Source organism: Amblyomma americanum, chromosome 3 (genome assembly GCF_052857255.1).
Source record: "Amblyomma americanum isolate KBUSLIRL-KWMA chromosome 3, ASM5285725v1, whole genome shotgun sequence".
Classification (NCBI taxonomy): Eukaryota; Metazoa; Arthropoda; class Arachnida; order Ixodida; family Ixodidae; genus Amblyomma; species Amblyomma americanum.
This window is the reverse complement of record NC_135499.1, coordinates 219,927,561-219,953,150: the sequence shown is the minus strand read 5'-3', so window position 1 is coordinate 219,953,150 and position 25,590 is coordinate 219,927,561. Positions and strand designations below refer to the sequence as shown.

The 25,590-nt window shown below is 53.8% G+C and overlaps 1 protein-coding gene across 4 annotated transcripts in view; it reads left to right on the top strand.

Annotated features, from left to right (window-relative positions):
- The window catches only part of LOC144126119 (AT-rich interactive domain-containing protein 3C-like), a 270,128-nt gene that overhangs the window by 149,913 nt on the left and 94,625 nt on the right, over positions 1 to 25,590 (top strand). For 2 of the 4 annotated variants that reach the window (XM_077660077.1, XM_077660079.1), the window contains 2 exons: positions 4,803 to 4,838; positions 20,363 to 20,437. In XM_077660077.1, coding sequence (XP_077516203.1) covers positions 4,803 to 4,838; positions 20,363 to 20,437 — 111 coding nt within the window. The remainder of the gene's footprint in view (positions 1 to 4,802; positions 4,839 to 20,362; positions 20,438 to 25,590) is intronic. The other 2 variants (XM_077660080.1, XM_077660078.1) reach the window with 1 other exon arrangement.

Here is a 25,590-nt window from a genome sequence, read left to right as displayed (position 1 = left end):
GCGTTTACCTTTGTTCACTACTTATTTTGTATTTGAACTTTAAAATGCTAGCACGTCTAGGCTGGACGGTTTTGTGAAACATCCTGCCTGCGGCAATTCCCCCCCCCCCCCCCCCCCAACCTTTCCTGAGAGTAAAAAAAAAAAGTGCTATGTCCTGCATGATGGCCTAAGGCGCCTTGATCGAAAACAGGATGGGCGATTTGTGTCGAGCAATTAAGCCGCTCCTCGTGAAACGCCGTCCTCCGAAAGTCGTTCGCTTCGCGTACTCCCGTCACAGAAGCAAAACAGCATGTTCCGACCAAGGTCGCCGGAAATGTGTTTGCGTACGTACGTGACAGCGACGGCGTTTTATCCATCGTCGTTTGCGGGGACCGTCCGCGTAGTTAAACACCGCCACCGAATCTGCGTAGTGCATCGGCTGAAAAAAAACTGAATCATACCGTATGAATCGCTGTACTCGATCTTTGTCGCAAGAGTGTCGTCAGCGGCTGGATCGTATTCCTCTTGGCTAATACATCCTGTGTTTATCTTCAAGCCACATTCCGCGCGGAAGTGTTTGCGAGGTTTGAATCAGACTGTCGAGAAGAAAAATTGAGAGAGAGTGCAGATACAGAACATCCTGCGTTGAGGTGCCCCGTGAATTCAACTTCAGCTGAAACTTGTCATAACGTAGTTAAAGGGGCCCGGCGATTACTTCGCTATAGCCGTAGCTTCGTTATAGCTCGTGTTGACAAGCTTCCAAGCGGAGTCGTCATTCCTTCGTTATATCCGTTATTTCGTTCTAAACAGGTTCGTTATAAGGAAGTTCGACTGTAGTTATTTTAGCGTAGTAGATGCCGGTTTCATATTTACATAATTTGGGGCATTCCTAGATTTCTCTTATTATATTCCGAGGCGCAGGTTGCATTCGTTGTTTCCTCTCTCTTCAGATGTTTCGCAGGGAGGCCAGCGTTTACAGGCGTTGAGCAACCAAGTCGATGGGGGGGAGATGATCATATAGCCTTGCTCATCATGCACTAACACACGAGGCCCATCGACGTGCGCTGCTTCCGTGCAACAGTTCTTGCAAGAACAAAGCTGTCCCTCTCCGAAAAGGTTGCGCACGGAACGAATTGAGTTTCAGTGCACGCCGTCGTACGGTTCACCCAAAAGCGCCCAGGCAGCCACGAGCCCGGGCTCCCGTGCGGCTCGCTGGCAGAGGCATGTTTTCGGGGAACGGCGGCGATAGGGTGTGTGTGTGCATGCGCGCTGTCGGCGCCGGTGCTTCGGCGGCGACCGCGCGGCGCGTATCCGTCTCGCGAGCGCATTCTCCAGCGCCGGTGCGGTGATGATTCGCGGCGGCGGAAAGAGCGCATGCCCGGAGAGAGCCACATAACCGCCAATTACTCTCGGTGGCGCCCCCATCTCCCCCTTGACAAGTTATCTCCGGTCGCATATGGACGGGCGGCGATTTCCGCGGGTACATGTGTGACTCAGGCCGCGAGAAACTTGTTCGCGCCGTCCCTGCCGGCCACCGAGCGGCCTAATTAGTTACCCCCGCGAGCAGTGTCTTCGATCTTGCTCGAAGCAGGAAAATTGCTTCTTTTTTTTTTATGTCTGCTCACTGCTCGGCGCTCGCGGGAAGAGAAAGATGCTTCAGGCAGCCCTCATCGATTGAGCGGCTGCGGAGCAATATTTCTTCTCGGGTGCATGGGCGGATTTCGTTGCGGGGAATCGGGAGAACCGCGAATTCCTTGGCGCCCTCCGTGGAAGAGTGACCACAGGACATACCGGCGGACGTAGCTGGCGCCGCTCAGGCCGGTTGTTGTCAGCGGGCGTGCACGGTTTCTCGGTGAAAAGTCCGCTCATCGTGGACGGAGAAATGATCGCGGCCGAATTTATCGTCCTTTCGATTACTGCCAATTATCAGTCGTCTGGGCGACGTTTGTCCGCTTTCGGAATTTACCTCGCGACCTCTGCTTTTAGGTAGAACGAGTTCGTCGTGCTGCAGGTGCACTGTCAAAAGCATCCTTCTAGACATTCCACGCTAAATACATTCCGTGAATGTTTGTCCTCGTTCACTCGCAAATACCGTTTTTTTTTTTCAAACAGGGCTTTTCGTACTATACATCTCACAGTTGTCCCAGTCTTGCCACAGGTGATCGTTGCCTGCCTAGCAGGATTCGTCATCTTCGAAACAAAGGACCTCTGCAGAGCGCTGCTACACTGACACCGAGGTTAGCCAAACTCTCCAGCCTTGACGGTGTGGGGAGGAAAGACTGCAGAGCGGATCGTTGCGCACTGTTCGCCGACGCGTCGCGGTCGTTGGGCTCGCGAGCGCTTCTTCGGTGTGGCCCGTGATTGATTCATTAATCACGGCCTGCCCCCGCCTGCTTCGCTGCGTAAACAAGTCGGCCTTCTCTAGTCTTGGCTCGCAGCCCCGCGTCGACTTAGGCACGGGCACGCTCTCTGCGGCAGCCCTGCCTTACTAATAGGCTTTAATTCGCCCGCCGTGACCGCTCTCCTCCGACGCGCTGCCGCTCCACGCCGGCCTGCCCCCCTACTCGTTGTGGCGGGAGCGCCGAAATTGGGGGACCGTGTTACGCCCGGCACTGCAGCTTACGCCTGAATCCTTCCCGCTTTTTTTCTTCTTCACACTTGTGCACCGTTACTCCAGGCTGCCTTGAGGGGCATATCTTGCGTGCTGTTGACTGCAGGCTGTGCGCGTCGCTGACACCCGTGGAAAGGGTCTCGTTTTGTGGGATTTTGGTGCGATTGCCACCGGACGTCTTTTAAGACGGTTGACATCCAGAATCGGCAGATCTGAAGCTGAATCATGCAGCACATTTGCCCAGCCCGTACTTTTTGCGCCGGTTAAATTCAGACAGCTGAGAGAGAGAGAACACTTAATTTCGCGACCCAGACGGCGCTGCGGTGTGGAATTGCGTTGGCCACTTGCGCGGTACAGTTATCCTTGGTACAAGTGTTGCCGTCGCAGAAAACGCATTCGCCCCTTTCCCCGCAGCGTGAACCGGTTGCCGCTGTCTGGCCAGAGCAGCGCTCATCATTCGTTTATTTCACGGCAGGCCAGTCATGCCTCCTTACGCGCGTGCTTGCTCTGCGGCGCGCTGTTTTCGTTCCTGCCGTCAGTGCCGCCGCCAACGCTGTGGTTGCGCGCGAATTTGCATATGAAAGCAAACAAGGCCGATCGCAGCAGCTGTGCCCTCGCGAGGCGCAGGGAGCCTGCTGATACAGCAGCCCCCCCCTCCCTGTGATCTTGCCCCTGATGTGATAACCTTAACAGTTAAGTACGCGCAAGCCGTTTGTGTTGGAGCGTGGACCTTGGCGAAACCGAGTTCCATTCTTGACACAATCTAGCAATTTCTCGCCGCACATGCCGGCCGTTTCTGTGGACAAGGGCAACATTTCAGCATTTAATATCATTTTCTTTTTGTGGTACGGTCGCTCTGGCCAGTGCAGGCTTTACGTGCCACATCCAGCGACACATCACTACTGCCAGGCTCCCTTGGAAGGACGCGAATTTTCATCACGCACTCTGTCGCGCTTCGTATTTCATGTTAGAAAATAAGAAGCAAAGAAAGCGCAGGCCGTCGGGCTTTTCAAAGCGGAGGTGCTGAAAGGTGCTCGGGTATACGAAAGGAGGAATTCGAATGAGGAAGCGTATAAATGCATAAAGAAGGCAACGCGACCGAGGCCGCCTTTGGTGCCACCTGGCGGCGGCTCCCTTCAGCTCTTCGGCGGCCACACATCGCCCGCTGCGACTCGGACTTAGGTGTGGTCCGGCCGCTTTGCTGCCGAGCGTGTCCCCCGTGACATCCGCGACTGTAATGCCCGTCGTGGCGGCGGCGAAAATATACGGCTCTAATAAACGGCCACCGCTGCCACCGGCGCCGCCTGGTTTCGCTTTCGCTGGGGGGATTGCCTCCTGTCGTCTGCCCGCGACCCTTTCGTCTGCTTGCTGCCTGTCCGCTATCTCGTGCCGCCTCGAAGTGTCGGAACGACCCCGGCTGGATTTTTCTCTTTAGTGTCTGCTGCCTCCCCTTACTCTCTCCCTGACGCTTGTTTATGAATGCTGAGGCGGCCGAATCGCTTCTTATGCACGCATGACGGGAACGTGCTCAGAGCGTGCACAGAGGCCGATATAAACTCTTCTTCTTCTTCCTCCTTTCTTTCCACGCGCTGGTTTACAGGGCGCCGCTCTGTTTCTCTCATCCGCCACACACGGTCGGAAGAGGCGGCGCTGGCGGCGCAGTTAGGGATGGGATCCTGTGCAAAGCAAAGGCACGCAGTTTTTCGGGACATTGATGTGAAACTACTAGATGCTAAACCAGTGTCATCCTTTTTCCGTGCTACGTTCCCTGGGCTGCCTTTGTAATTAGCCAAGAAAAGAGAGAGAGAGAGAGACATATTTTACTGTAAACTGCCCGTTTCCGCCTCATTGCGAGGGCCGGATCAGAGGCTTTGGGTGCTGGAGCGCCACAGACCACATACGTCCGCATGCCATCGAAGCTCCGCTGTGTGAGCGGCGCTGGTCAGTGTGGCTTGTAGCCTGACTGCCATCTACATCTCGCCTAATCAACTGTTTCTACTATCCTTAACGTAACCACCGACCTCCTCTCAACACCCCTGCATCCGTGACGCCCTTTCAACCGGCGCCCATCTTTAACGCACTCTTACCATGTCTTGATATCTGTGTATAAGTCGTTTGTATGCGAGTACACGTTTTCACCTGTCACCAGTTCTGCCGCCAGTACTCGCAAGGGTAAAGCTGACGTTTATTTTTTCTTTGTTTTTCTGTGCAGGGGAAAACGACCGAGTTCAGCCGAGATTTTAAAGTGGTGAGTGATCTTCTACTGCATATCTTCGCGCCTATTCGCATCCTTTCCGTCATGCAGCTGTCACATGGACTGACTAATGGCTAAAAAAAGAAAAAAGAAAGCGGTAAGGTTTTAACGTAGTTAAACCAAGCCGACGCGCGAAAGCATGTGTTTAGTCTGGTATCCCAGCGCACAGCGCAAAGGAGGCCCAAGAGGCTCACGCGCAGCCGTGGTGGCACATGCTGAACTAGCAGACAACGCCGTTTAAGGCGCATTCATTGCCCGATGCACGCGCTGGCGACACAGGTCTTGTGGCGCCATCTACCGGCACGGCCAGTAACCAGCTTCAGTCGCATGGCTTGCCCTCAATGTCGAGCTTCACACAATTTTCCTGGCTGGGGGTGGACCCTTTTAAAAAAGCAATTCGCAATAAAACTCGCCCTTTGACGATGGCAGCTGACGATGGCAGCCTCTTAGTTCTACAGAGGCATCCGTTCTTTGCTATCTTGTGTGAATGAGATTTTATGTATTTTTCCCGATCATGAAGGTTTCGAGCAATACATACTATGAAATAACAATAATCGAATGTGTCTGCTACTAAATATAGCTCTTGTTACTGAACGCTACACATTTAGCTGTAGTCATGCTGATTGTTGTCATAATTACCTGTGAAAAATCGGGCTGCCAGATTTGATATCTTTTTGAGCTTGATTCGTTCGGAAGAATTTGGGTCTCAGCACGCGCATGCATATTGAAGCAATGAACGCGCCTGAGTAGCATATAACTGCTGCTGCTGGTCGGACGGCAGGCGAATAAAATTTGTGCGCAGAAAACGCCAACCATAACTGTTTTACTTGTCACATAATTAACCTGCCTAGTATATCGCGGTCTGTGCACCTTGAAGACCGGCAATGCGTTTTCACGCAACAGCGTTAGGGAGCTCGTGTCTCAGAAAATCCCGCGTCGGCGTTAACCGTGAGGGAAAAAATCCCCAGAGAAGCAACCTACGAGGCTGATGGGGCCACCTAGGCCACCTGACCTTGTGGCGTCATCACAACCTGCCCACCGGATTGTGAGCAAACTGCCAGCCGTGGCAGGTGGCAGTTAAATCATAACGATTGGTCGCGAGAGTTTTCTCGAGAAGAGCAACCTTGATCGCGCATGTTTCACCGGTGGCAGCTCCTGCCATCGCAAAGCAATGGCGCATCGCTTAACCACTATAAGCGCTACACCACTGCGCCAGGAGCGGCATGAAGGCTCCCAGGGATCCATGAATATAAAGTATAGATTGACCAATTCAGTATATATGGGGGATAACCGCAGCGGTGGCCGAGTGGTTGAGCATCCGCCTCGCATGCGGGAGGTGCGGGGCTCGATCCCCAGTGCCGCCGGGTACCTACCGGTGATACAATGGGTACAATCTTTCCCCTGGCCTGGTGCTCTGCTTGTTCAGGGTGAAATGCTTGAAAAATGGGTCGTTGACCCCACCTTGAGTAATCGAAAAATACCTTGTGCCATGGCGCTCTTTGGCCATAGACGCCTTTGCGCCATAAAAATCCATAATCATCATCATCATCATCAGTATATATGGACATAAAACCATTAAGCTGTCGCGTCATACCCTTAAGGCGGAGCTTAACCAGTAGGAATGTGTGAGGGTCACGTCAAGCGGTCGCGGCGTCAAAACATCCAGACGAGACTCTTCGCCCGTCGCACGAACTTTACACAGTCCGCAGTTGCGTGTTTTCAAAGCCTAATGTGGAGCGTGTCCGTATTCCAGCCGCGTGGTAGGGATGAGCAGAGCTCCCCTGCATTCGTGTACCGTTCCGTCGCGCATGCGTCGAGCCGAGATGGGGTGGCCACATCTCGATGACACCGTGCGTAATAATAATAATAATAATTGGTTTTGGGGGGAAATGAAATGGCGCAGTATCTGTCTCATATATCTTTGAACACCTGAACCGCGCCGTAAGAGAAGGGACAAGGGAGGGAGTGAAAGAAGAAAGGAAGAGAGAGGTGCCGTAGTGGAGGGCTCCGGAATAATTTCGACCACCTGGGGATCTTTAACGTGCACTGACATCGCACAGCACACGGGCGCCTTAGCGTTTTTCCTCCATAAAAACGCAGCCGCCGCGGTCGGGTTCGAACCCGGGAACTCCGGATCAGTAGTCGAGCGCCCTAACCACTGAGCCACCGCGGCGGGTCAACACCATGCGTAGCAGCTGATGCTTTTTCGCGGCTGCCTTTTTTGCCGGAGGAGTGAGCATAAGATACGGCGAGATATGCGAGATTGAAGCATTCTCGCAATCATCTCTTAGAAAAATTTCTTTAGGCAGTCTGTACACTGTCCATAAATTCTATAGGCAATACAAATCCTGTAGACAGTCTATAGACAGTCTATAGATTTATGGCCATACACTTTTATCGCACTTTTATCTATAGACGCTCTATAGACTATGAATCTGTAAGAAGTCTTCACTAAGTGGAACCTCGTGCCTTCTCCGAGCGCGCATCTAGCAGTCTAGTGTCGAACATATGGCATCAGCCCTGGTGTTGTTCGTGGTATTCGAGCCAGGGGGCTTGCATTGGAGTGGTGCAGTGAGACTGTTACGGCAACCCGTAAGCTTTAACGCTCGGGACGGTGAGGAGGAATCTTAATCTCGCCGCCTCCGGACTTTTGCAAGTTTACAAGTGCCGTGACAGTTGCACCGCAAGGCTCACAAATCATGTGACCTGAACACTTTTGAGCAAGGCTGCACGTAATATAGCTCTTCTGCTCCTTGCGGACCCAGCGCGAAAGGCTGCCTGTCCGAACGAGATATCGCCGCGCTCCTCGTCAGCCTTTATGGGTTTCCAGCTCTCCGCGGTTCGTAAACATCATTAATAGACGTTTTCAGCATACCGGAGACGTATTATACCGGTTTAACGGAACCCTCTTGCGCATGCGCAATGTCATTGTTGGGGTGAGGGGGAGCCACTGCGCGTGCGCAGCCGGCGTCCGGTAAACCGGTATACGTCTCCGGTATGCTAAAAAAACGTCTAATGACAGGCGGCTAATGAACACACAGCCGGGAAAAAAAGTCTCTGGACCACGTGTTCCTCAAATGAAGCCGCTAGCTTTGCTATTAGCCACCGGCTGGAGACCACCTTGTGGAGGTGAAAGTCAATTTTTTTTCTTTCACCTCCATAAGTGTGGTCTCTAGCCGCCGGCTAATAGCAGAATTATAGACTTCGCTTGAGGAACACGCTGTCCAGAGACTTTTGCCCCCTACTGTACATGGCACGACTCAAATGCCTTTCATCGCCTTGCACCGCGCCCATGAAGCCTTTCGGTTGTGCCGTGCAGTGTCAGTGGAGGTCGCACTTCGCCTGTATTCGTAGGCCAACTCATGTACTGCGTATTACACATCTGGTAAAGGTCAGGCACCCTGACTGGCTGTTCGCTTTGGGAGTAGTAGACGCCGCGCTGATGCGCTTTGTTTCCTCTTTGTGGGACATGGCCTTAAGAGGAAGGGAGTCAGCTAAGCGTTCTCTGTAGAAGGGCGGCATTACTGTCTTAAATGTAGTGCATACCAAAGCTGTAGCACATGGCTTGTGATAGCACGCCGTAACGGATGACTTCGGTTTAATCGTGAGCTTTTGGGGATTAGTCACTGCGCACTCTGAAATCTCGGCGCATATGGGTCTTTCCGCATCTCACCACGAGTCAAACCCTAGACCTCGTGCTTAGCTGAAGATCAGCATGGCGGCCGCCGAGCCATCGCGGCGGGTGGCGCAAGTGTATTGCGCCGCAGTGAGTGTTGACGGCTCTTTACCGAGTGTAGGCTTCTCGGCTACTGCCAGCCCCGACGGCGAGAGGTGAGCGAGGAGGTTCGCAGCCTGAGCCAACTGTTTTCGGCGTAGGGGCTGCGCGGCGTCACCGCCCTGGGAAGAAGTGGCGGCAATAAACGATGTCCGGAACAATCGGTCGCTGCGGCGCCGCAGAGGGAGCACGGTGCGCGCGCTGAAGGTGATCGATCAACATCTCGGCGATGCTCGGGGAGCCTTCGGCGTGCCCTTGTCTTTATGCGGCGGACGGACGGATCTACCGGCCGCGTCGGTGTGGGCCGCCGCACCGTTCCGACAGAATAGGCATCTGATCGACGTTAATTTCGCCCGTCTCTCTCTCTCTCTTTCCCCGGGAGAGGGGAGCCGTGGCAGACTGTTGCCCAGGGCGATGAGCCCCTCTCTCATACAGCTCACGGGGGAAGCAAGTCAGCGTGGGCGGTCGAGGGCGTGCGCGCGCGGCTGTGCAGAGCGGCAGGCTCGCGGACGCGGATCGCTGTGACGTCGAGCGTGGCGCGAACCAGCCGCTGTTCCGAAGGCCGAGAGTTCTTGCGGAAGTTGTCCGCGCGCTGTGTTCTCCTCAGGTCCGCGCAGCCGAGGCGGCTTGGGAACAGTGCGCCCTGCTTCGGCTGGCGGCAAAAATCGCGGCCTCCAACGTGTCTTGAGTGGTGCACACCGCTTCATTGACATGCAAGCAGTTGCGACTCTGAGCGCTCACTTAGTTGCGTATCCGCGGTCACGGGTGACGTCCTGAAGCCGACCGAACGTGATTGGTGAGACTATTGCTGCTGGATGCCTCGTTCATACGAACAAATTTTCGGTGTACACAGGGGTGTGCGACAAGTAGTTGTAAGACATCACGCGCTAGTTATTTTCTTGCGGCACACTGTGCGCCTTGCCAGAGGTGCCGTATATTTAACGGACCACAGTTTTACATCTGTCTTGGTTTGCGTCATCGACTGCGCATTGATATGGCAACTTCGCGCCAAGATTTCATGGGTTCAAGTTAGGCGTCATGTCTATTTGAAGCCCATTGGAGTGGTATGCGGGAAGGGTGCCTTTACTGGTGTGGTGTGCGAAAATAAATATCGCTACGGGTCTCCCAGGTGTCAATGTGCAACCTTTTGTACCAGAAGCAACGAGCGGATTCCAATTCCTTTAGTTAAATGAACGCAGAATGGGACGCAATATGCGCCAAGTGGCAAGTCTTTTTGCCAGAGCAGTACACGCCTCACTTTGCTCGTCGGCACTCTCTCAGACTGCGAAACTGTCTACGCCGTCAGTTTTGCAAAGCAACGCAGCTGCCAGAGATTGAAGCAGGGATTGGCACGGAGGAAGTTGGCAGAGAAAGGTGAAAAATGCGAGGAGAAAGAGTGGCCGAGGCCTGTGGCAAGTGATTCAACAATCTGTGATGAAGAAATGTATCGAAGCCTGATGTCCTGGCTCAGCTCGGTTTGACGATATGTTAACAAACTCATCTCCTGCCCAAACCGATATTCCCTGGCAGAAATCTAAGGCTCGCAATGTTCCTCAATTGCCTCTGCTCGGCACAGGGAGCTAGTAACCACGGTGGCGCGCGGCCAGTCCGTTGGGTGTCGCGCGATGCTCTGTGGCTGCCAGCTTCCCGGCGGCGAAGCGATTCGCGACAGGTGCTGCAACAGCGCCCCCCCCCCCCCCCCCCCCCCCCCCGACATTGTCGCGCGGGCTGCAACCGGTGTGATTAATTGAACCCTCGTCCGTCTCCCCGCCGTCTGATTTCCGCCGATTGACGTATCGCCACCCGGTGCGTGGGGCACCGACGCGTTTCCGGCTCCCTTCTTTCCCTTGTCTCGGCGCAGCATCCGTGAATGGCGCCGTACGTCTCCTGGTTCGTTTCTCGTGCGGACGTGCTACGCTCGACGACGTCACAGAGTTCGCCGTTGTTGTTGGCGGGGGACGTGTTTCTTTCCTTCCCTCTCTTTCGACTTCTTTCTCGTTCAATGGACGGCGACCTCCTGCGCCAGCTCCCCCCCCGCGCCTGGCTGCGTGGCGGTCGATCCGTGTTCCTAGGACGGCGCTTCGACGCGGGAAGCAGTGTCGAAGTCGGTATCGTGGGAGAGAGAGCCCGACCTAACGAGTCGTAATGCGGCCGCTCTTAAGGCGCACCATTTAAAGGGGTGCATCAGTCAGCGCCAGCTTGGTCGCGGTCTCTGGGAGAAGGCCGCTGCTGTCGGAGGAATTTGGGAGAGAATTCGCAAGAAATTTTCTAATGAACAGCTACAAAAGATTACTTTTTTTTTTACACGAAGGAAGTCAAAGAAGTGCATTGCACAAATAGGAGCCCATCCGAACCTGCCCCTTCAACAACCATGCATCAGTGCACCCCTGCTGTCATGCCTTTATTTCGACGTATACAGTTGCGAGTGTTTTTTCTGTAGCTGGAATTCGTGTCGTATATAAATCCCTATACTAAAACTGTTCCGTTCACAAATTTGGCATCGAGCGCCCAATTGCGCCAGGAATGCTACGCTGCCTTCTCCGATCACGCTGGCGCCGCCCGCAGCTGGCTCGCAATGTCCTGTCCGCAGGGACCAGCTGTTCTGCAGCAGGTCGCCGGATGAGCAGGCTGTCTCATCATAATAAAGAGCTATGGCTGGCGCGTTTAATCAGCTGTCTTCGTAATCACGATTTTAAGCATATCATCTCCATATCGCGTGGAGTGTGACCCGCACAGCGCAAGGAACGTTCACTGCAAGGTGCAGGGTTGGTTATTAGTGCACAAGAGAAGGTGTATTTATGGTGATAATAATAATAAGACAAGAAAGACGCAGCAACTTTCTCGCTAAGGGTGACACAAAAAAAAGGGGGGGGGGGATGAGGGATGGGGGTAGCAAGAGGGAACAAGTCGCCATAGTGGAGTAGGGCTCGAGAATGGTTTCGAACACCTGTGCTTCTTCAGCGTGCACGTCTGCAGCGTGTGGGATTCGATCCCGACACCTCGGGCTCTGCAGCCTTAGTACAGTACGTGTCTGGCGGGCAGACGTACGTGGCGCCACTGTGGTGCAACAGCGAGCGTCTCTGTTGCCACTTGACGGTCATCGCGAAGGCGATCGGCGAGGGGCTCGCTCCGAGCCCTCCCCCACTCCCGATCACGAACCTCGCACCATCGACGGCCGTCGTTTGCTCGTCGGGAGTCTGCGAACGGAATGGTCGCACGCAGTGCCGAGTTCAGCGTGCTGCACGGTGCCGGAGAAGAGAGGCCCCGTGGCGGTGCTATATGTTCCTCCCTCGTTACCTCGCGTATAAAGGTGGGCGAGAAGGTGTAATGATTTCAGGAAATGGGCTCGGCCACGGCGCGTTTCCTCCGGTCGCCAGCCCGTCGAGACCGATATTGTTTGCGCAGCGCCGGTGGAAGCGGGGTGTCTCCGAGTCGCTGGTTGAGCGCGCTTCGGTTTCGAAGGCAGCGGCGATTCCTCGCTTCGATTGCGGAAATGACCGCCGTGCCTCCCCCACCAGCCGCCGTGCGGGCGGCGGTGCAGTGGTGCGATACGCGCCGCGTCTTTGTCTTTTTGTCTTGGCGCCAGGTTACACGTGCTCTCTCTGGCGATCGCCGCATCGTTGGCCGTCTCATTCATTTGCCCCTACTGAGGGCGCGAAGGTGTGCATTTGGCGTGCCCTATTCCTAGTTACGTGCATGTACTATTGCGAGCAGAACTAAGAGACCCTCCCCCGCTCCAGGTTCCGACTCGTGCCACTCTGTGTGGGGGCGCCACCTGAGGAAGCACTTCTGGCACCGAGACCTGAGCAGTGGGCCCAAGTCGACAGCAGAAGTGCTTTGTCAGGTGGCGCTCCCATCGCAGAGTGGCACGAGTAAGAACTTGGAGTAGGAGGTCTCTTACTTTTATGGTTTATGGGGGTTTAACGTCCCAAAGCGACTCAGGCTATGAGGGACGCCATAGTGGAGGGCTCCGAAAATTTCGACCACCTGGGGGTTCTTAACGTGCACTGACATCGCGCAGCACACGGGCCTCTAGAATTTCGCCTCCATCAAAATTCGACCACCGCGGTCGGGATCGAACCCGTGTCTTCCGGGTCGGCAGCCGAGCACCATACGGCATATGCTGCATGTGTACTTCTTGAGTCAAGCACTCAGATGCAAGCCCTCTCTCTCGCCTCTATCGTCAGTCACCGGGTGATAAATTTCGGGCTCAAATTCGGGTACAAATCGGGTTATTCATCAGAGTTCCATAATTTTGGTTTTCCTGGGTTACTATTTGCGCATGTTTTTACGTACAACGTAAAAGGATAAATTTGCTTCCTTATTTTCATGACGCATGAAATTGGAACGCTAAGATCTGTTTCCTAATGTATTGCAATCATCTTGGTGGGTGCACTACCATCTCCTGCGACCCCAGTTCCGTGTGTGTGCAAGACCTGTCTGCTTTGTTCACTGCGAGAACATTAACTCATCAAAGAGGCCATTTAAACGCACAGGCGCCTTGGGGTACGGAACTGTTATCAGGGGATGCTTGGCACGTCGCCGTTCGTTATATGGCCTCTCGCTTTCGAAATATAGTTTTCGAAGTTATCCTCAAATTAAGCCGCATTACGGATAGGAAGCATAAAAACTGGCTTAAAGTCATTAGTTATCTAAAACTCCCCCTGTGCGATAAGAATAACAAATCCGCTATTTTTTTTTCGATGTATTCAAAACTCTGTACTATAGAAGGCACATTTTCGGGTAGAATTTGAGTTTAAGCCCATTTTGAAGAAATCTTTTGAGGGGGCGGGGGGCGGGGGGGGGGGGGGGGGCAAGAATGATTTAAAATGGGTTTTACCTGAAAACGAAGGGCCCACTGCGTAACAGGTGTCTTTAGATGGACGCCGCTGTTTGGCACAAGTTGCAGCCTCCAACTCTTGCATCCTGCGCGGAACATAAAATGCAAGGGACATTAACTACAGGCATAGTCAGTGATTTTTTTTCTTTTTCTTCCACTTTTCGTACCTTTCACTCAGACTGAAAGAGGAGGTATCTTAGTCAACGTGTTCACGCCAACGCATTTCAAGTAATTTGGATGCTCTTACAATAAGAATAACTTGTTCTGCGCGCACTTCCCAGAGCTCAAAGGTGACGCAATCTGTGTAGAGGTTACCCCTTACAAAAATGGTCTATAGACAGTGTATAGACTTTTTATAGACTCTATCGCCTTCAAGAGATATTTTTTGTCTGTTCATTAGACTGTAGAGAAAAGTCTACTAAAAGTGTATGGACAGTGTCTATAGCCAGTCTATAGACACTATATGATTTGTATTGCCTATAGACTGTTGTCTAGGGTATGTGTATAGAAAGTCTATAGACTTTATAGACAGAAGTCTTGGCCTAGAAAGAGATCCGGGAAGGCGCCTCTCCACCGCTAAGACACGCCACGCCACAACGCGCACTACTGCTGCCACTGCTACACTCGAGGCTGTGCATGGGAAGCACGTCATCCGTATACGAAACACATCACATGCCGGTGCTCTAATGACCACCGATGAAGGAGCAGACTTTCGCGCCCAGACACGCGTGACGCGGATAAAGAGCCCGGGGGAGGGGGTGTCCTGGCGCGTCCAGGCAGGAAGTGGCACCAACCGGCGGCAGGCAGCGCTCGTTCGCGTTTTGTCTCGGCGCGTCCTAACTGAGTTCCACTGTGTGCATCTCAAATGATCCGTTCGAGCGGCCGTGGCCAATGCCTACTATTTTCGAACGGGCCATTCGGCGCGCATCACACCGCTCTGCTCACCTTGTTGCGCGCATTTGTTTTTTTTTTTTTGCTTTCGCTCTTGTATTTTTAGCTCGCGCTCGTCTTTTCTAGTCGTCGTTTGTTTTGGAAAGGGGGCCCTCGCCTCGTTGCCGAGGGTTCGATAGCCGGCTAACGAAGCGCGGATTTCGCCCGGATCGCGCGCTCTTTTTGGCTTCTTTGGCTGCCTGTCTTTCCACGCTGATCGTCATGGCGTCCAGCCGCCTCTTCGCCGCACTCGATAAGGAACTGCGTGATGAAGGGGGAAGGAAGGGGGGGGGGGCACTCAAGAGGCGCATTGCGCGCGAGGAGGAGTCCTTTCATCGCCGCCTTTTCGCTACCGGGAAAAAAATATAACGAGGGCGAGTCAGCAGATGCGGATGCGAGGGGAGTGCAAAGGCAAATAAGAGAGCCGCAAGATAACGACCAGAACTGCTTCTAGAACAGAAGTTCAAAGATTCGCGGCTGCGAAAAGAGTGAGATGAAAGTGGGGAGGAGAAAAAAAAAGAAACATGAAAATGACTCGAGACCGAAGCGGGCGGCTTTTGTGAGCTGTCGTACGCGGATTGTCGGGAACAAAAGGTGCCCTCTCGACGTCGTCGGCGTAGCGTCGCTGACGTCTCGGCGGCGGCGGCGGCAGCGCGGGTTCCTCCTCAATGGGACGCGCCGGTTCCAGCCGACTGGCTCCACCAATTATCGATTGTCGCGTTCGCATCGCAAACGGCTCCAGGCCGCGTCTTCTTCCACTACCTCGGCTGCCGTTGCCTGCACGCTGGCTGCGTCGGGGCCATTGCGTGGGACTATGCGACGACGACAATGGAGTCGCGATCGCGGGCCACTGCGCCCCCCCTTCCCCTTTTCTGCGCATTTTGTTGCGCTCTTCTTTGCTACAATTTTTTTCTTCTTACAAAAGGGCAGGCCGCGTAGCCAGGGCGAGCGCATCGGGACACTGAGCAGCACGGCTGGCTGATGATGAGTGCGCCTGTACAGTTGTTACACGTGGAGGCAACGGCTCCGAGCAATATGCGCCGTCTGCGCCATTGCGTTGCTCTGTGGCAAAAGGGATCTGCCGTGCACTGTGTGCCCTTGCTTGCTGTCTCTCTCTCAGAAGGCCCGTGTAACTCTATATGTGGGCGCAGCTCGTCGCCTACCACTGCGCAGCCATTTTAGCGGAACGGCGTTCCCGTTTAGCGGTCCGCGAAGGGTTGGTGCCTCGATCAGTTGCTGTCCGACGTCTTGCCGCCTACTCGCCTTGGTTGAGCGGTTGCTCGCGCGTTATTTCTTTTCCCTGTTTTTTCCACAAAAGCGACGCCGCCGCAACCTGTCGAACCTCTGGCATCCTCTCGGTTCGCGTCTATCGCCCCGCCACACTTTCGTTTCCACTCCGTCCCCCTATTTCCGGTGCTGAAGTGCTGCTCATTTCCTGAACAACGGTTGGTGTGTGTACTGCTCTGCTCAGCTGAAGTTGGTGGGCGAGGATGAAAGAGCATTTCACCGACGTGCCCTTACAAGACAACAATAAAATGGTGGTTGGTTTAGCGTAGTTAGGCCAAATGCGAATTAGGTGCGCTAGCACTTCAGTTTTGACTTCGGTTTCGGTGTTCGGATCCATTGCACGCCGATGGAAGTTGATGACGACGACGTCGAAAGCATAGCGCGAGGCCGGCAGCTGAGCACGCGGGATCCCCGAAAAAGAAAAGAAGAAACGGCGTTGGCGAATTAGTGATATGCAGTGGCCAGCGAAGCTGATCTGTTCGCGCTGCCGCGGGTTCGAAACCCTCTCGCAGCCGTTTAGTGTTTTGTTTATTTTACATAAGCTTACATTTAGCCTGACTCTTTCTAACCAATGGGAATGCTCTGTTCTGGTGACGTCACTTCCTTCTAGCGAATTTTACGACTTATGACGCATTTCGGCCTAGTAGAGCTTCTAATGATGAAAAAAATTGTAGCAGGACGCATAAAAGTTGAAACTGATAAGGCTGTCTCGGCCTGCGATAAGTTCGATCTTTAGGCTTGCTCCGCCATGCTGATCGAGTCAAGGAGCTCATATTTATGAGGTAAACCTTGCCATCCAGCGTCCGCGGAGGGGGCGCAGTTGTCGCCTTTTGTTCTGGCCATCCGGAATCTGTGGCCGCCGCCCGGCGACTCTCCGCACAGTGGCCGAGCCGCTTTCTTGGCTGATGTCTCCTTTTGCGAACTGCCCGCCTGCGAGCCAGCCAGCCGCCATCCATCATGGCGAGTCTCCGCTGTGGCTGCTGCGTTGTGGCCAAGGGGCAAAGAAAGAAAACAAAGCGCGGTGTGCGCCCGAACCTGTCGCAAGCAAGGCGGGCATTTCATCTTGTGCCCGCGCACAATGCTAGGTGCGCTGACCATTTCCTGTAATAGGAAGCACCTCTGCACTTGCGTCTCTCTTGGTCTCGCTTGAGCTTCATCGCCATTCAGTGGGTCCTTCGCGACTGTTCGCAAGCGTCGGCTTTCTTGTTTAGGTGTGCCCATTGCACAAACGGCGCTTACATGCAAATTGTTTTCCGCCGAGTCGCGCGCCGTGAATGTTTGCAGCATCGATTCCTGGCTGTACAGGCCTGGCCACGGCGTCCTGTGGTATGGAGAACGCATGTTCGGCTCCGTGAGGTCTACCGCCGTTTCCTGGCGCGTCGCCGAAACGCCCACATGTCCGACGCGAGGCTCGTAAAGGATTCGCCAAAAATTTTGTTGCAGGCTGCGGCTTGCTGGTCTCTCTCGACTCATTCTGGTCAGGTGGGACACATCAAAACGCGTAGTTTCTTTGTCTCAAAAGCGGTCGTGTACACGTCTTGCTGCCAACGTTGTCTTTCCTTCGTATATGGTAACACTGTAACAGGCAGTTCGGTTAGCGAAGGCGACGAGACACTTCGCTGGACCTATAGCGTAGACATTAAGTGCTAAGCGGCGAATAATATGCAGTGAATAATATGCCTGGCAGGCTCCTTGTTCCGCTTTGTTTCACACCAGACAAGTTTAGCGAATGGGGAGTCGTCGGATCAGCTAATGTCAGTGAAAAAAACAAAGGCGGAGGAAACGAAAACAAACAAATGTAAAGGAGAGAAAAGAAAGAAGTCGCCACTGCGCATCGGCTTCTTTATTGTTATTGTCTCATAAAATTCGCTGCAATCCCTTTCACGCTCTTGGAAATCACAAAAGAAAAGCCAGTGTTTCGGTATCAAACCTGCTGCTCTAATCTCATTCAGTGTACGTTTCTTGCGACTAAGCCTCCTGGAATCGATGCGTGTTTGATCGAGCTGAAGGAGTGGCGGCTGCCAGGGTGGGTTGGTTCACGTTGGCTGCGACGAACAGTCGCAGCTCCAGGTATTGCATGCGATGCGTTCTGCGCCCGGGACGTATTGAATGGATGAGGCATAAATTGGCCCTTCTGGCTTCACGGCACCCCGCGTGGATTCCCATTCCTGTCCGCGCCGCGTCCTGCCTTCCTTCGTGTATTTCTTTCCCTCTTTTGCCTCCGTCGCTTCTGTCAGGACGGCGCCTCGAACTCAAAGGCGCAGCCGACACACAGGCGCGGTGGAGAAAAGACCGCTCGCTCCGCGACAGGTCACTGGTGCGGCGGCGCTATCTCCGACAGCGCACAGGTGTAAGTGCACAATATAAACACACGCGTGGCCATCAGGCTCGCTGCAAGGAGTGAAATGTGCCCCCGACACGGAGTGGACGTGTCTCGTCTTTCACCCCTGTTCCGGCGTTAGCGGAAACTACCACAGCGACGCTGAACCGTCAACATGATACATGTGACCCTGCGCAGTGGTTGGGGCACCGTGAGGAGAGGGTAGTGTACAGAGTATTGTTAGTGGGCCTTGATACCTCGCCCTTTTAAAGTTTGGCGTTCTCTAGGGTACACAGCTTTGAACGAGGGGGCCGGCTCGCAGTCTGTGGGCTCCATCCATCCGGGGAGGCTGCGGCAGAATGGGCGTGCGTCCCCTCCGCAGGCAATGAGAGCACCCTCGGCGGCGTCCCACCCGAGTTTGGAAGGTCCGGTAGCGCGGTATTCCGCATACGTGCGTGCGTGTGCTCGCCGCCAGCAGCCGACCTTGGCGGCGGCGGAGTGTGCGGGACAGTCTCTTTTGCCTCTCAAATGCGCCGCCGCTGCCACTGCACGCCCGGTGCCCGCATGCCGCCGCCCGGCGCGAGCGCATTGTAAATCTCGGATTAATGGGCCCGGCTGTGCTCTGGCTCTGCGCCGCTCCCCCCTTCGCCATTTAGCCCCACGGAAGCGCGTCTGGGAACGGTGGCAGCGCCCTGTTGGCATTCGCCGGCAATTCCAGCGAGCTCGTCTTGTGTCCGTGTGTGTGTTTCACCCCCACCCTACCTCCCCTGTATCTATTCGCTCGCAAGAGAAGGCGAAGGCTGATGTGACCTTGTGTCATGGTTTCGTCGAGGGCCACTTGCTATGTGTTTGGTCCTCTCTGATCCCCATGCTGTGGCCGATGTTCGCTGAGATGAGCTTCCCGTGTGCGATTCCGCTTGTGTTAAGGCGAACCAGTGCTGAGCCGGATAACTTGCTCTCTGTGCGGGGGGGAGGGGGGGGGGGGGGGGGGATGGCGCAGTATCTGTCTCATATATCGGCGGACACCTGAACCGCGCCGTAAGGGAAGGGATAAAGGAGGGACTGAGAGAACGGGGAAAGGGAAGAAATAGGTGCCGTAGTGGAGGGCTCCGGAATAATTTCGACCACCTGGGGATCTTTAACGTGCACTGACATCGCATAGCACAAGGGCGCCTTAGCAGAATGACTAACCAAAAATAGTTTCTGGCACTCAAGAAGTGTGTGCGAATAATGTAAATTTCCGAATAGCGAGCCGAATTTCCTTCTGTCCTATTGGGTGAAAGTATCAAATATCGCATGTTCAATATTATTCAAAACGAATCGAATCCGTTGTCGTATTCTCGAAAAGTTTTCGGGTAATTAGCACGAAGTTCGAATAAGGCAAGCCGTAATCATTTTTCAGCGAATATTTCAGAACCAGAGCTTACTCCGATGCCGCGCATCATGCTGCTGCGATCGGTCTGCGCAGGAAAGATGATTCAGCGCCGTTGCGCGGTCCGTTCCTGTGGCGGAGTTCATGACGCTCGTATGGCCTTCAAGATTGGGCTACGCGACAGGGTGCAGCCACGTTTAGTAAACAAAAATAAAAGGTAGGACTGCACGAACAAGACAGGAGTCAGAAACGAAAACGACGCCACCGGGGCAGGTTTAGTAAACCTTGCCTTAATTCATGATCGATATCGGAAACCATGGCTCAAACTCCGGTCCCCCTCATCAGTTGCAGCTTCGCGCTAGTGCGCTCGCTGCCTGCACCAGTAGCAAACGAACATGACGGTCATGCGGTTAATATGCTGACTTCGTGTCGCTTGTTATCTAGTGGAGATCAGTGTTGCGTCTTTCAACAGCTGTATACTGCTTGAATTACAAGATTTATAGCGCTTCGCTGTGTCTCGTGAATAATCACTTTGCACTTAACATTCCCACAAGTAATCGCGCAGATATTTGGTTTGGTTTCTAACTACACCATTCGTATTCGATTTGGAAGCAAAAGATGTTTCAACAGGACTTGTCGGGCTAGTTGGTTGATCATAATGCAAAAAAGACGAACTGCGCAACAAGAACACGGACGAAAGGGAGGCAGACACACACTTGTTGCGCAGTTCGTCTTTTTTGCATTGGAAGCAAACCTCGCCTATTGGTATTCGGCTCCGTTTCGAAAAAATACTATTCGCACGCCGCTGCTAGCACTGTCTGCAAAGCACGCTGGCTTGCGCCGTTTGCTTCGCCGCCACAATGTGCCATGTGTTCGTGCCAGTCTGTTGGGGTCCCCTTATTTCGTGAGTGTGGACCGTGTGTCGTTGTTCCGTGCTCTGAATGCTGTCTGTTTTCTGTCTGTTGCCCTTACCCTCTGTGCCCCACCCAATCAGAGCCCTGGCCCCAAATCGTCTCGGTCCAGCCGCGGTGACAGCAACGGCCGAGTGAGCATGGACGACATCAGCAAAGTAAGCGAGACGCTTGTTCCATGTTGTGTGGCCTCAGGGTTGGACACTGCGCGCACACGATGCTTGCAGCATTGCTTCTTTCAGTATAGGCTGCCTTGTTTGCTTGGCTTTCGCTCGTGTCTGCGTTCTCATCGACAGCGCAAGCAACGTCCAGCACTTGGTGTGTTTTCGAGCCTTTTGTAGACGTCTTTACCACGCTAGAGACGCATTAGCGGCGACGGATACCGGTTTACCGTAAGCCGGCTGCGCACGCGCACTGGGCTCGCCTAGCCCTACTCATGTCACTGCGCATGCGCAGGAGGCATCCATTAAACCGGTTGCCGTCTCCTGCATATACCGATACACGTCTCCCGTCTGCATTTACGTGCGCTTTGTCGTGTTTGCTTGCTTATATGCTTGACTTTCGTGTGTTGCTTGTGACCACAGAAAAGTGAGTGCCGTACTTCGCTCCTTTTGTTTTTGTTTTGTCGTCAGAGGCATTCTGCTGACATTAGCGTGACTTCGTCAAAAGCTTCACTTGAAACATAGCATAGCAGGAGACGTAATAACGAATGCGTATACCGGTTTACCGGACGCCAGCTGCATGCGCACGCGCAGTGGCCCCGCTTGGCCCCACCCATGTCAGTGTGCGTGCGCACGAGGGGTCCGGTAAGGCGTCATACTTCTCCGCTAGTACGTCTCCGCTATGCTAAAAAAAAACTTCTCAAGTTGCACGAAGCGACCGAAGTATTTTTACAAAGTTGAATTGTGCACCTAGCTATTCCATTCCGTCGTGCCTTGTCCAGTTATGTCCGCCGTAGTGCCTGCCAGGAGGCGGTCGGCTGCAATCGCACCGACGGTAACGGGTTCGTTATACTCCTGAGCCGTATTTCGTCATGGATGGAGTTGGTAGGAGGAGGAGCGCACAGAAAACGCCCCTGCATGCGAAGACTGCGGTGGAGGAGCAGAAGAGGTGGTGTGAACAGCGCTGTGTCTGCCAATCAGCGGGCTGACAGATCTCTGCGTCGTACCGCTAGATGGAAAGCGCGAATGAGTCCCATGCGACAGAAAATCAAGAACACTCGCGAATCATTTTCTGGTTGCCGCAAGAGTATACGGTTTAAGCGATTATTAACTGCCCAGAGCTGAGATGGCTGTTATCTTGTTTCCACCATTCTGCTGGCCCCTCCGTTCTGCGCTCGTCTTCGAACTCTAGGGCTCTTCACTCTTGTCAGTTCGTAATGACGACTGCCGCCATCCTTCAAGACAACACTGTGGTGCACTTGGTCGGCTCGTTCACGTGTCGTGCGCCGTAGCATACCTGCTCGCAGCGAGGGCGCAAGTGTCGTCGTCGGTCGGGTCGGCGGCCAGGCCGTGACGTGCCGCTGATGGATCGCCGCGAGGCAGCTTCCGCCCGGGAGGGCTCCGCTTCCTGTTTTCAAGGCCCGCTGGGAAAACGCTGGGCCTTCCGCGGTCTAGCCCCCCTCCCTCTCTCGCGCCAGGAAGCGCAGAACGGGCCGGACCCTTCGTGGACTTGCCTTTCACTCGCACCCCAGCGCTGTTTTCCTCTCGGCCACGGTGTTCTTCAATTAGCGTGGCTCTGTTTCGTTTGTCTTGTGCCAAAGCGCCTCGGGCTTCTGTTTTCAAAAGGAAACCGAGGCGTAGCCATTGTTTCATTAGATGCGTTCTGGCAAGAGTAAGAAGAAGGTGCTCTGAACGGGTTCCGAAGGTCACCAACAGCAAGATATGAAAATGAAAACAGCAAATCAAGAGAAGGCAAAGTTGTACGCTGCACGTATCCGTTCGCATACGATCACGTGACTGGTGGGCTGTTAAATGGCCGGAATTAAATCTTTGTAGTTAGGTAACTGGTCGGTCACTTTCCTGATCAAGCAGGGAGCACAGGTCATCTCGTCGATCGGGATGGAGTGGGAGGGAACGCATGGCAGCGTTACACGCACAGCGCGCTCGTAACTTCAGTCTGGAACGGGGTGGATCGCGGCCGGAAGTGCCCGTGGGACAGCAGTGCAAAACCACTGGGCTCCCGTTCCTTATCGTGTGTCATGCCGCAACGCTGCAGCAATAAACGTCCCTGACGCCCGCGCTGCCCAAGGGTCATCCAGCTACCTGATTTCCTCTTCATTACTCTCCGTCCTTAAGAATCTCGTCTCTGGCGTATAGTGGCCAAGAAAATAATCGAACATTGTTTTTTGACGAAAGTAAGTGACGTAGTAATTGTCTCACATCTCGATGGACACTCGAACTGCGCCGTAAGGGAAGGAACGTGGGAGTGAAATAAGAAAGAGAGAAAGAGGTGCTGTAGTGGAGGGCTCCAAGGCTTTCCGTCGTTCACCTCGAGGTCTTGGTTTCCAATGCCTGCCGCAGTGGCCGTATTTCAATGTCGCCCCCCCCCCCCCCCCCCATTGTGCCGCCCAGATGTCGAGTCACGCATGCTGTGCTGGGGAAGTCAGGTGTTTCATCACCGCAATGTTACCTCACTTCTCGAACTTTTTGCCAGATAAAAGAGATAATTTAGTGACTACTTTGGCAGTCGCTGATTTTCCGTCCCTTTATTGCGAGAGCTCCTGTTGCAGCCACTGTGTCCACGAGTGCTGATTCATCTTGATTGACTTTGATCATCTTGATTGATTGATCTTGATTGACTTGTTCATCTCGGTCATAACCGATACTGCAAAACACCGTCTGTTGTCCATATGGTTTGTGAAGTGTTGCAGTAGAGAAGCTGCGCCGGTCTTGGGGCCCTCCTTGGCTGTGGGTGGATTGTTGTTTTGAACACCCGGTTCCAGCGAGTGACCCACGACGCGCGTGGAAACAGTAATCGGCACCATTGAATGGCTGCCGAGTCGCTATCTAACGCGATCACAGCCTCGGTAGAGGAGAGAGACCCTGGGAGGAGGTTGTCGTGGCCCGCGTATCATCACCCTTCGGAGCCGCTGTTTATTGTCGCACTCGAAAGCGGCGTTATTTTCATGCATGCCTCTCTCGATGGCTTCCGGCGCCACTGCGGCCCCGCTGAAGTGCGTCCCCAGCGACCGGCAGGCGACCACCGACGCTTGCGGTGCCACGCTAATCGGCCTCGTTTGTCTCACGGCGGAAGGCGTGTTTGATGTGCACATTTATGAGCAAACAATGCGCGAATGAAAGCCGCCAACCATGTTGGGGTACCATGAGTTAGTAGCTCCAGGGGCCGCCTATAGCTGAAGATCTCTAAACGGGTCAGTCCACCAACTGATCGGCCCATTGCTCGTTCGGCATCACAACAGCACAACACAGCCACAACTCCGTGGAGACTGCGCTTGCTTGCAAGTTATAACAGATTCCCTGCAACTGGGGTGGTGGTTGATGCTTCGCTCTAAGTTAGTGTAATTTCTGGAATATAAGCTTAATCGGCGTGTCACTGGCGTCGCCGCGGACGCAGATAGGGAATAATGTTAAGCTATGTACTGGCCGTTTGATGCAACCGGCCAAGATTAGCCAGAAAACTACGAAACTTGTCACCTCAGACAGAGCCTGTGCGGTGTGGTCGACGTCATTGAGAGAACATTGTGCAAGCAGCTCATCTCATTATCCCTATTGTAATATCGATAACGAGAGATTGACCGGCTTCGGTCTGCGAAGCGGGACGAGGCGCATCTGCTGCCGGTGTGGCTGCAGTGCAGTGCAATCGAAAAGCAACCGATGCTACGAAATCAGGCGGCGCAAATATCCAGAATGATGAGAAGGATCACGAATAAAAACAAAGGGATGAGAGAAGAGGACACTATGCGACTCCTTAAATCTCTCATATTTTGAGTAACCTACAGCTTCCCCTACCACGAGCTAAGGAAAGCGGAGGCCGACCGTGTGGACGTACTCGTGCGGAAATTGTTTAAGGTAGCGTTAGGCCTATCCGACTGCACACCCGCGGCGGAACTACTAAAGCCAGGAGTGCATAATACCTATTACGAATATAGGGATTCCCTCTTGTGTGCGCAAAACACCAGACTCGGAACAAGCACCCCGGCCAGCCTGGTCCTGTATAGGATCGGCATGCCAACTGACCTAGACGATGTACGGTTCAAGAGACAGTACCAAACCCAATGCTCAGGGCGATCCACGTCAGCCCCTTTCCCAAAAGAATGTATCCCGAACGGGACGCGGGACGCAGAAAATACGAGGCCAAACGCTTTATTCAAAAGAATAGAGACAGAAACGACTTGGTGTGCACCAACTGATCCCCGTATCACAGGAAGGGGTCGGTAGCGGTGGTGGTAAACCACATACAGCGTCAGCTAGTAAGCGCCTCCATCGCCTCAGAAAAACCGTCAGCAGGCAAACCAATAAAAACCTGATGATTGTTACGGACTCACAGGAACCGTGCAGGGGTTGCATGAATGGCGCGATAGATACGAACGCCATCAGAAGTCTGGCAAAAGTAGCAAATCCGAATTCCACTCCGCTGTGCATTTATCGGATGCCGGGGCGTGGACGGTTACCCGGAAACGAGGGAGTAAATGGGCTAGCTCGAGCTTACGCCCACCGTGCGACACCTATGCTACCCTCAAACTGGAGTTATGTGCTTCGATGATCGCCTAGAAAATGATCGTACCATTAGGCGCTGTTACGCCCCTCTACACAAGGACCTAGACAAAAAGCAATCCCAGGACTAACGAAAAATTCAATTAGCGGCTTACCCAAACCTACTCTTATATAACCGCATGTATCCGACTAGGTATAGGTTAGGTATAGGGAGGATTGTCCCTGGTGCGAAAACTCTCATCCCTCTCTAGACCCCATTACGTGCGAATGTGAGGGCAAACCGGATCTAAGAAAACACATGTGCACTTCTCCAGAGCAGTGGGAGTCCCCTGGTGGCCAGTTCTGAGCGGTCGAGAAAGCTGCAAGAGTCAGTGAAGTCCTGGACTAAGAACCCAACCCTGCTCTTCCGTGAATGCGTTTGTGGTTTGCAGTGAACGTTTTCATTCAGTCAATTTCTGTACGTCAAACCCCGACGCATTGCCCTTCGCTTGTCGAGCTCGTTTCTGTTACCTGGAGGTATGGGGATACCGGCGGAAGAGCGACGACCAGCGCTCAGCCCCGTGATTCGAGTCTATGAGTGCACCGGACCGTGGCGCTGCAAGCTGCAGCAGGCTAACAAGCCGATGATAGCCGGG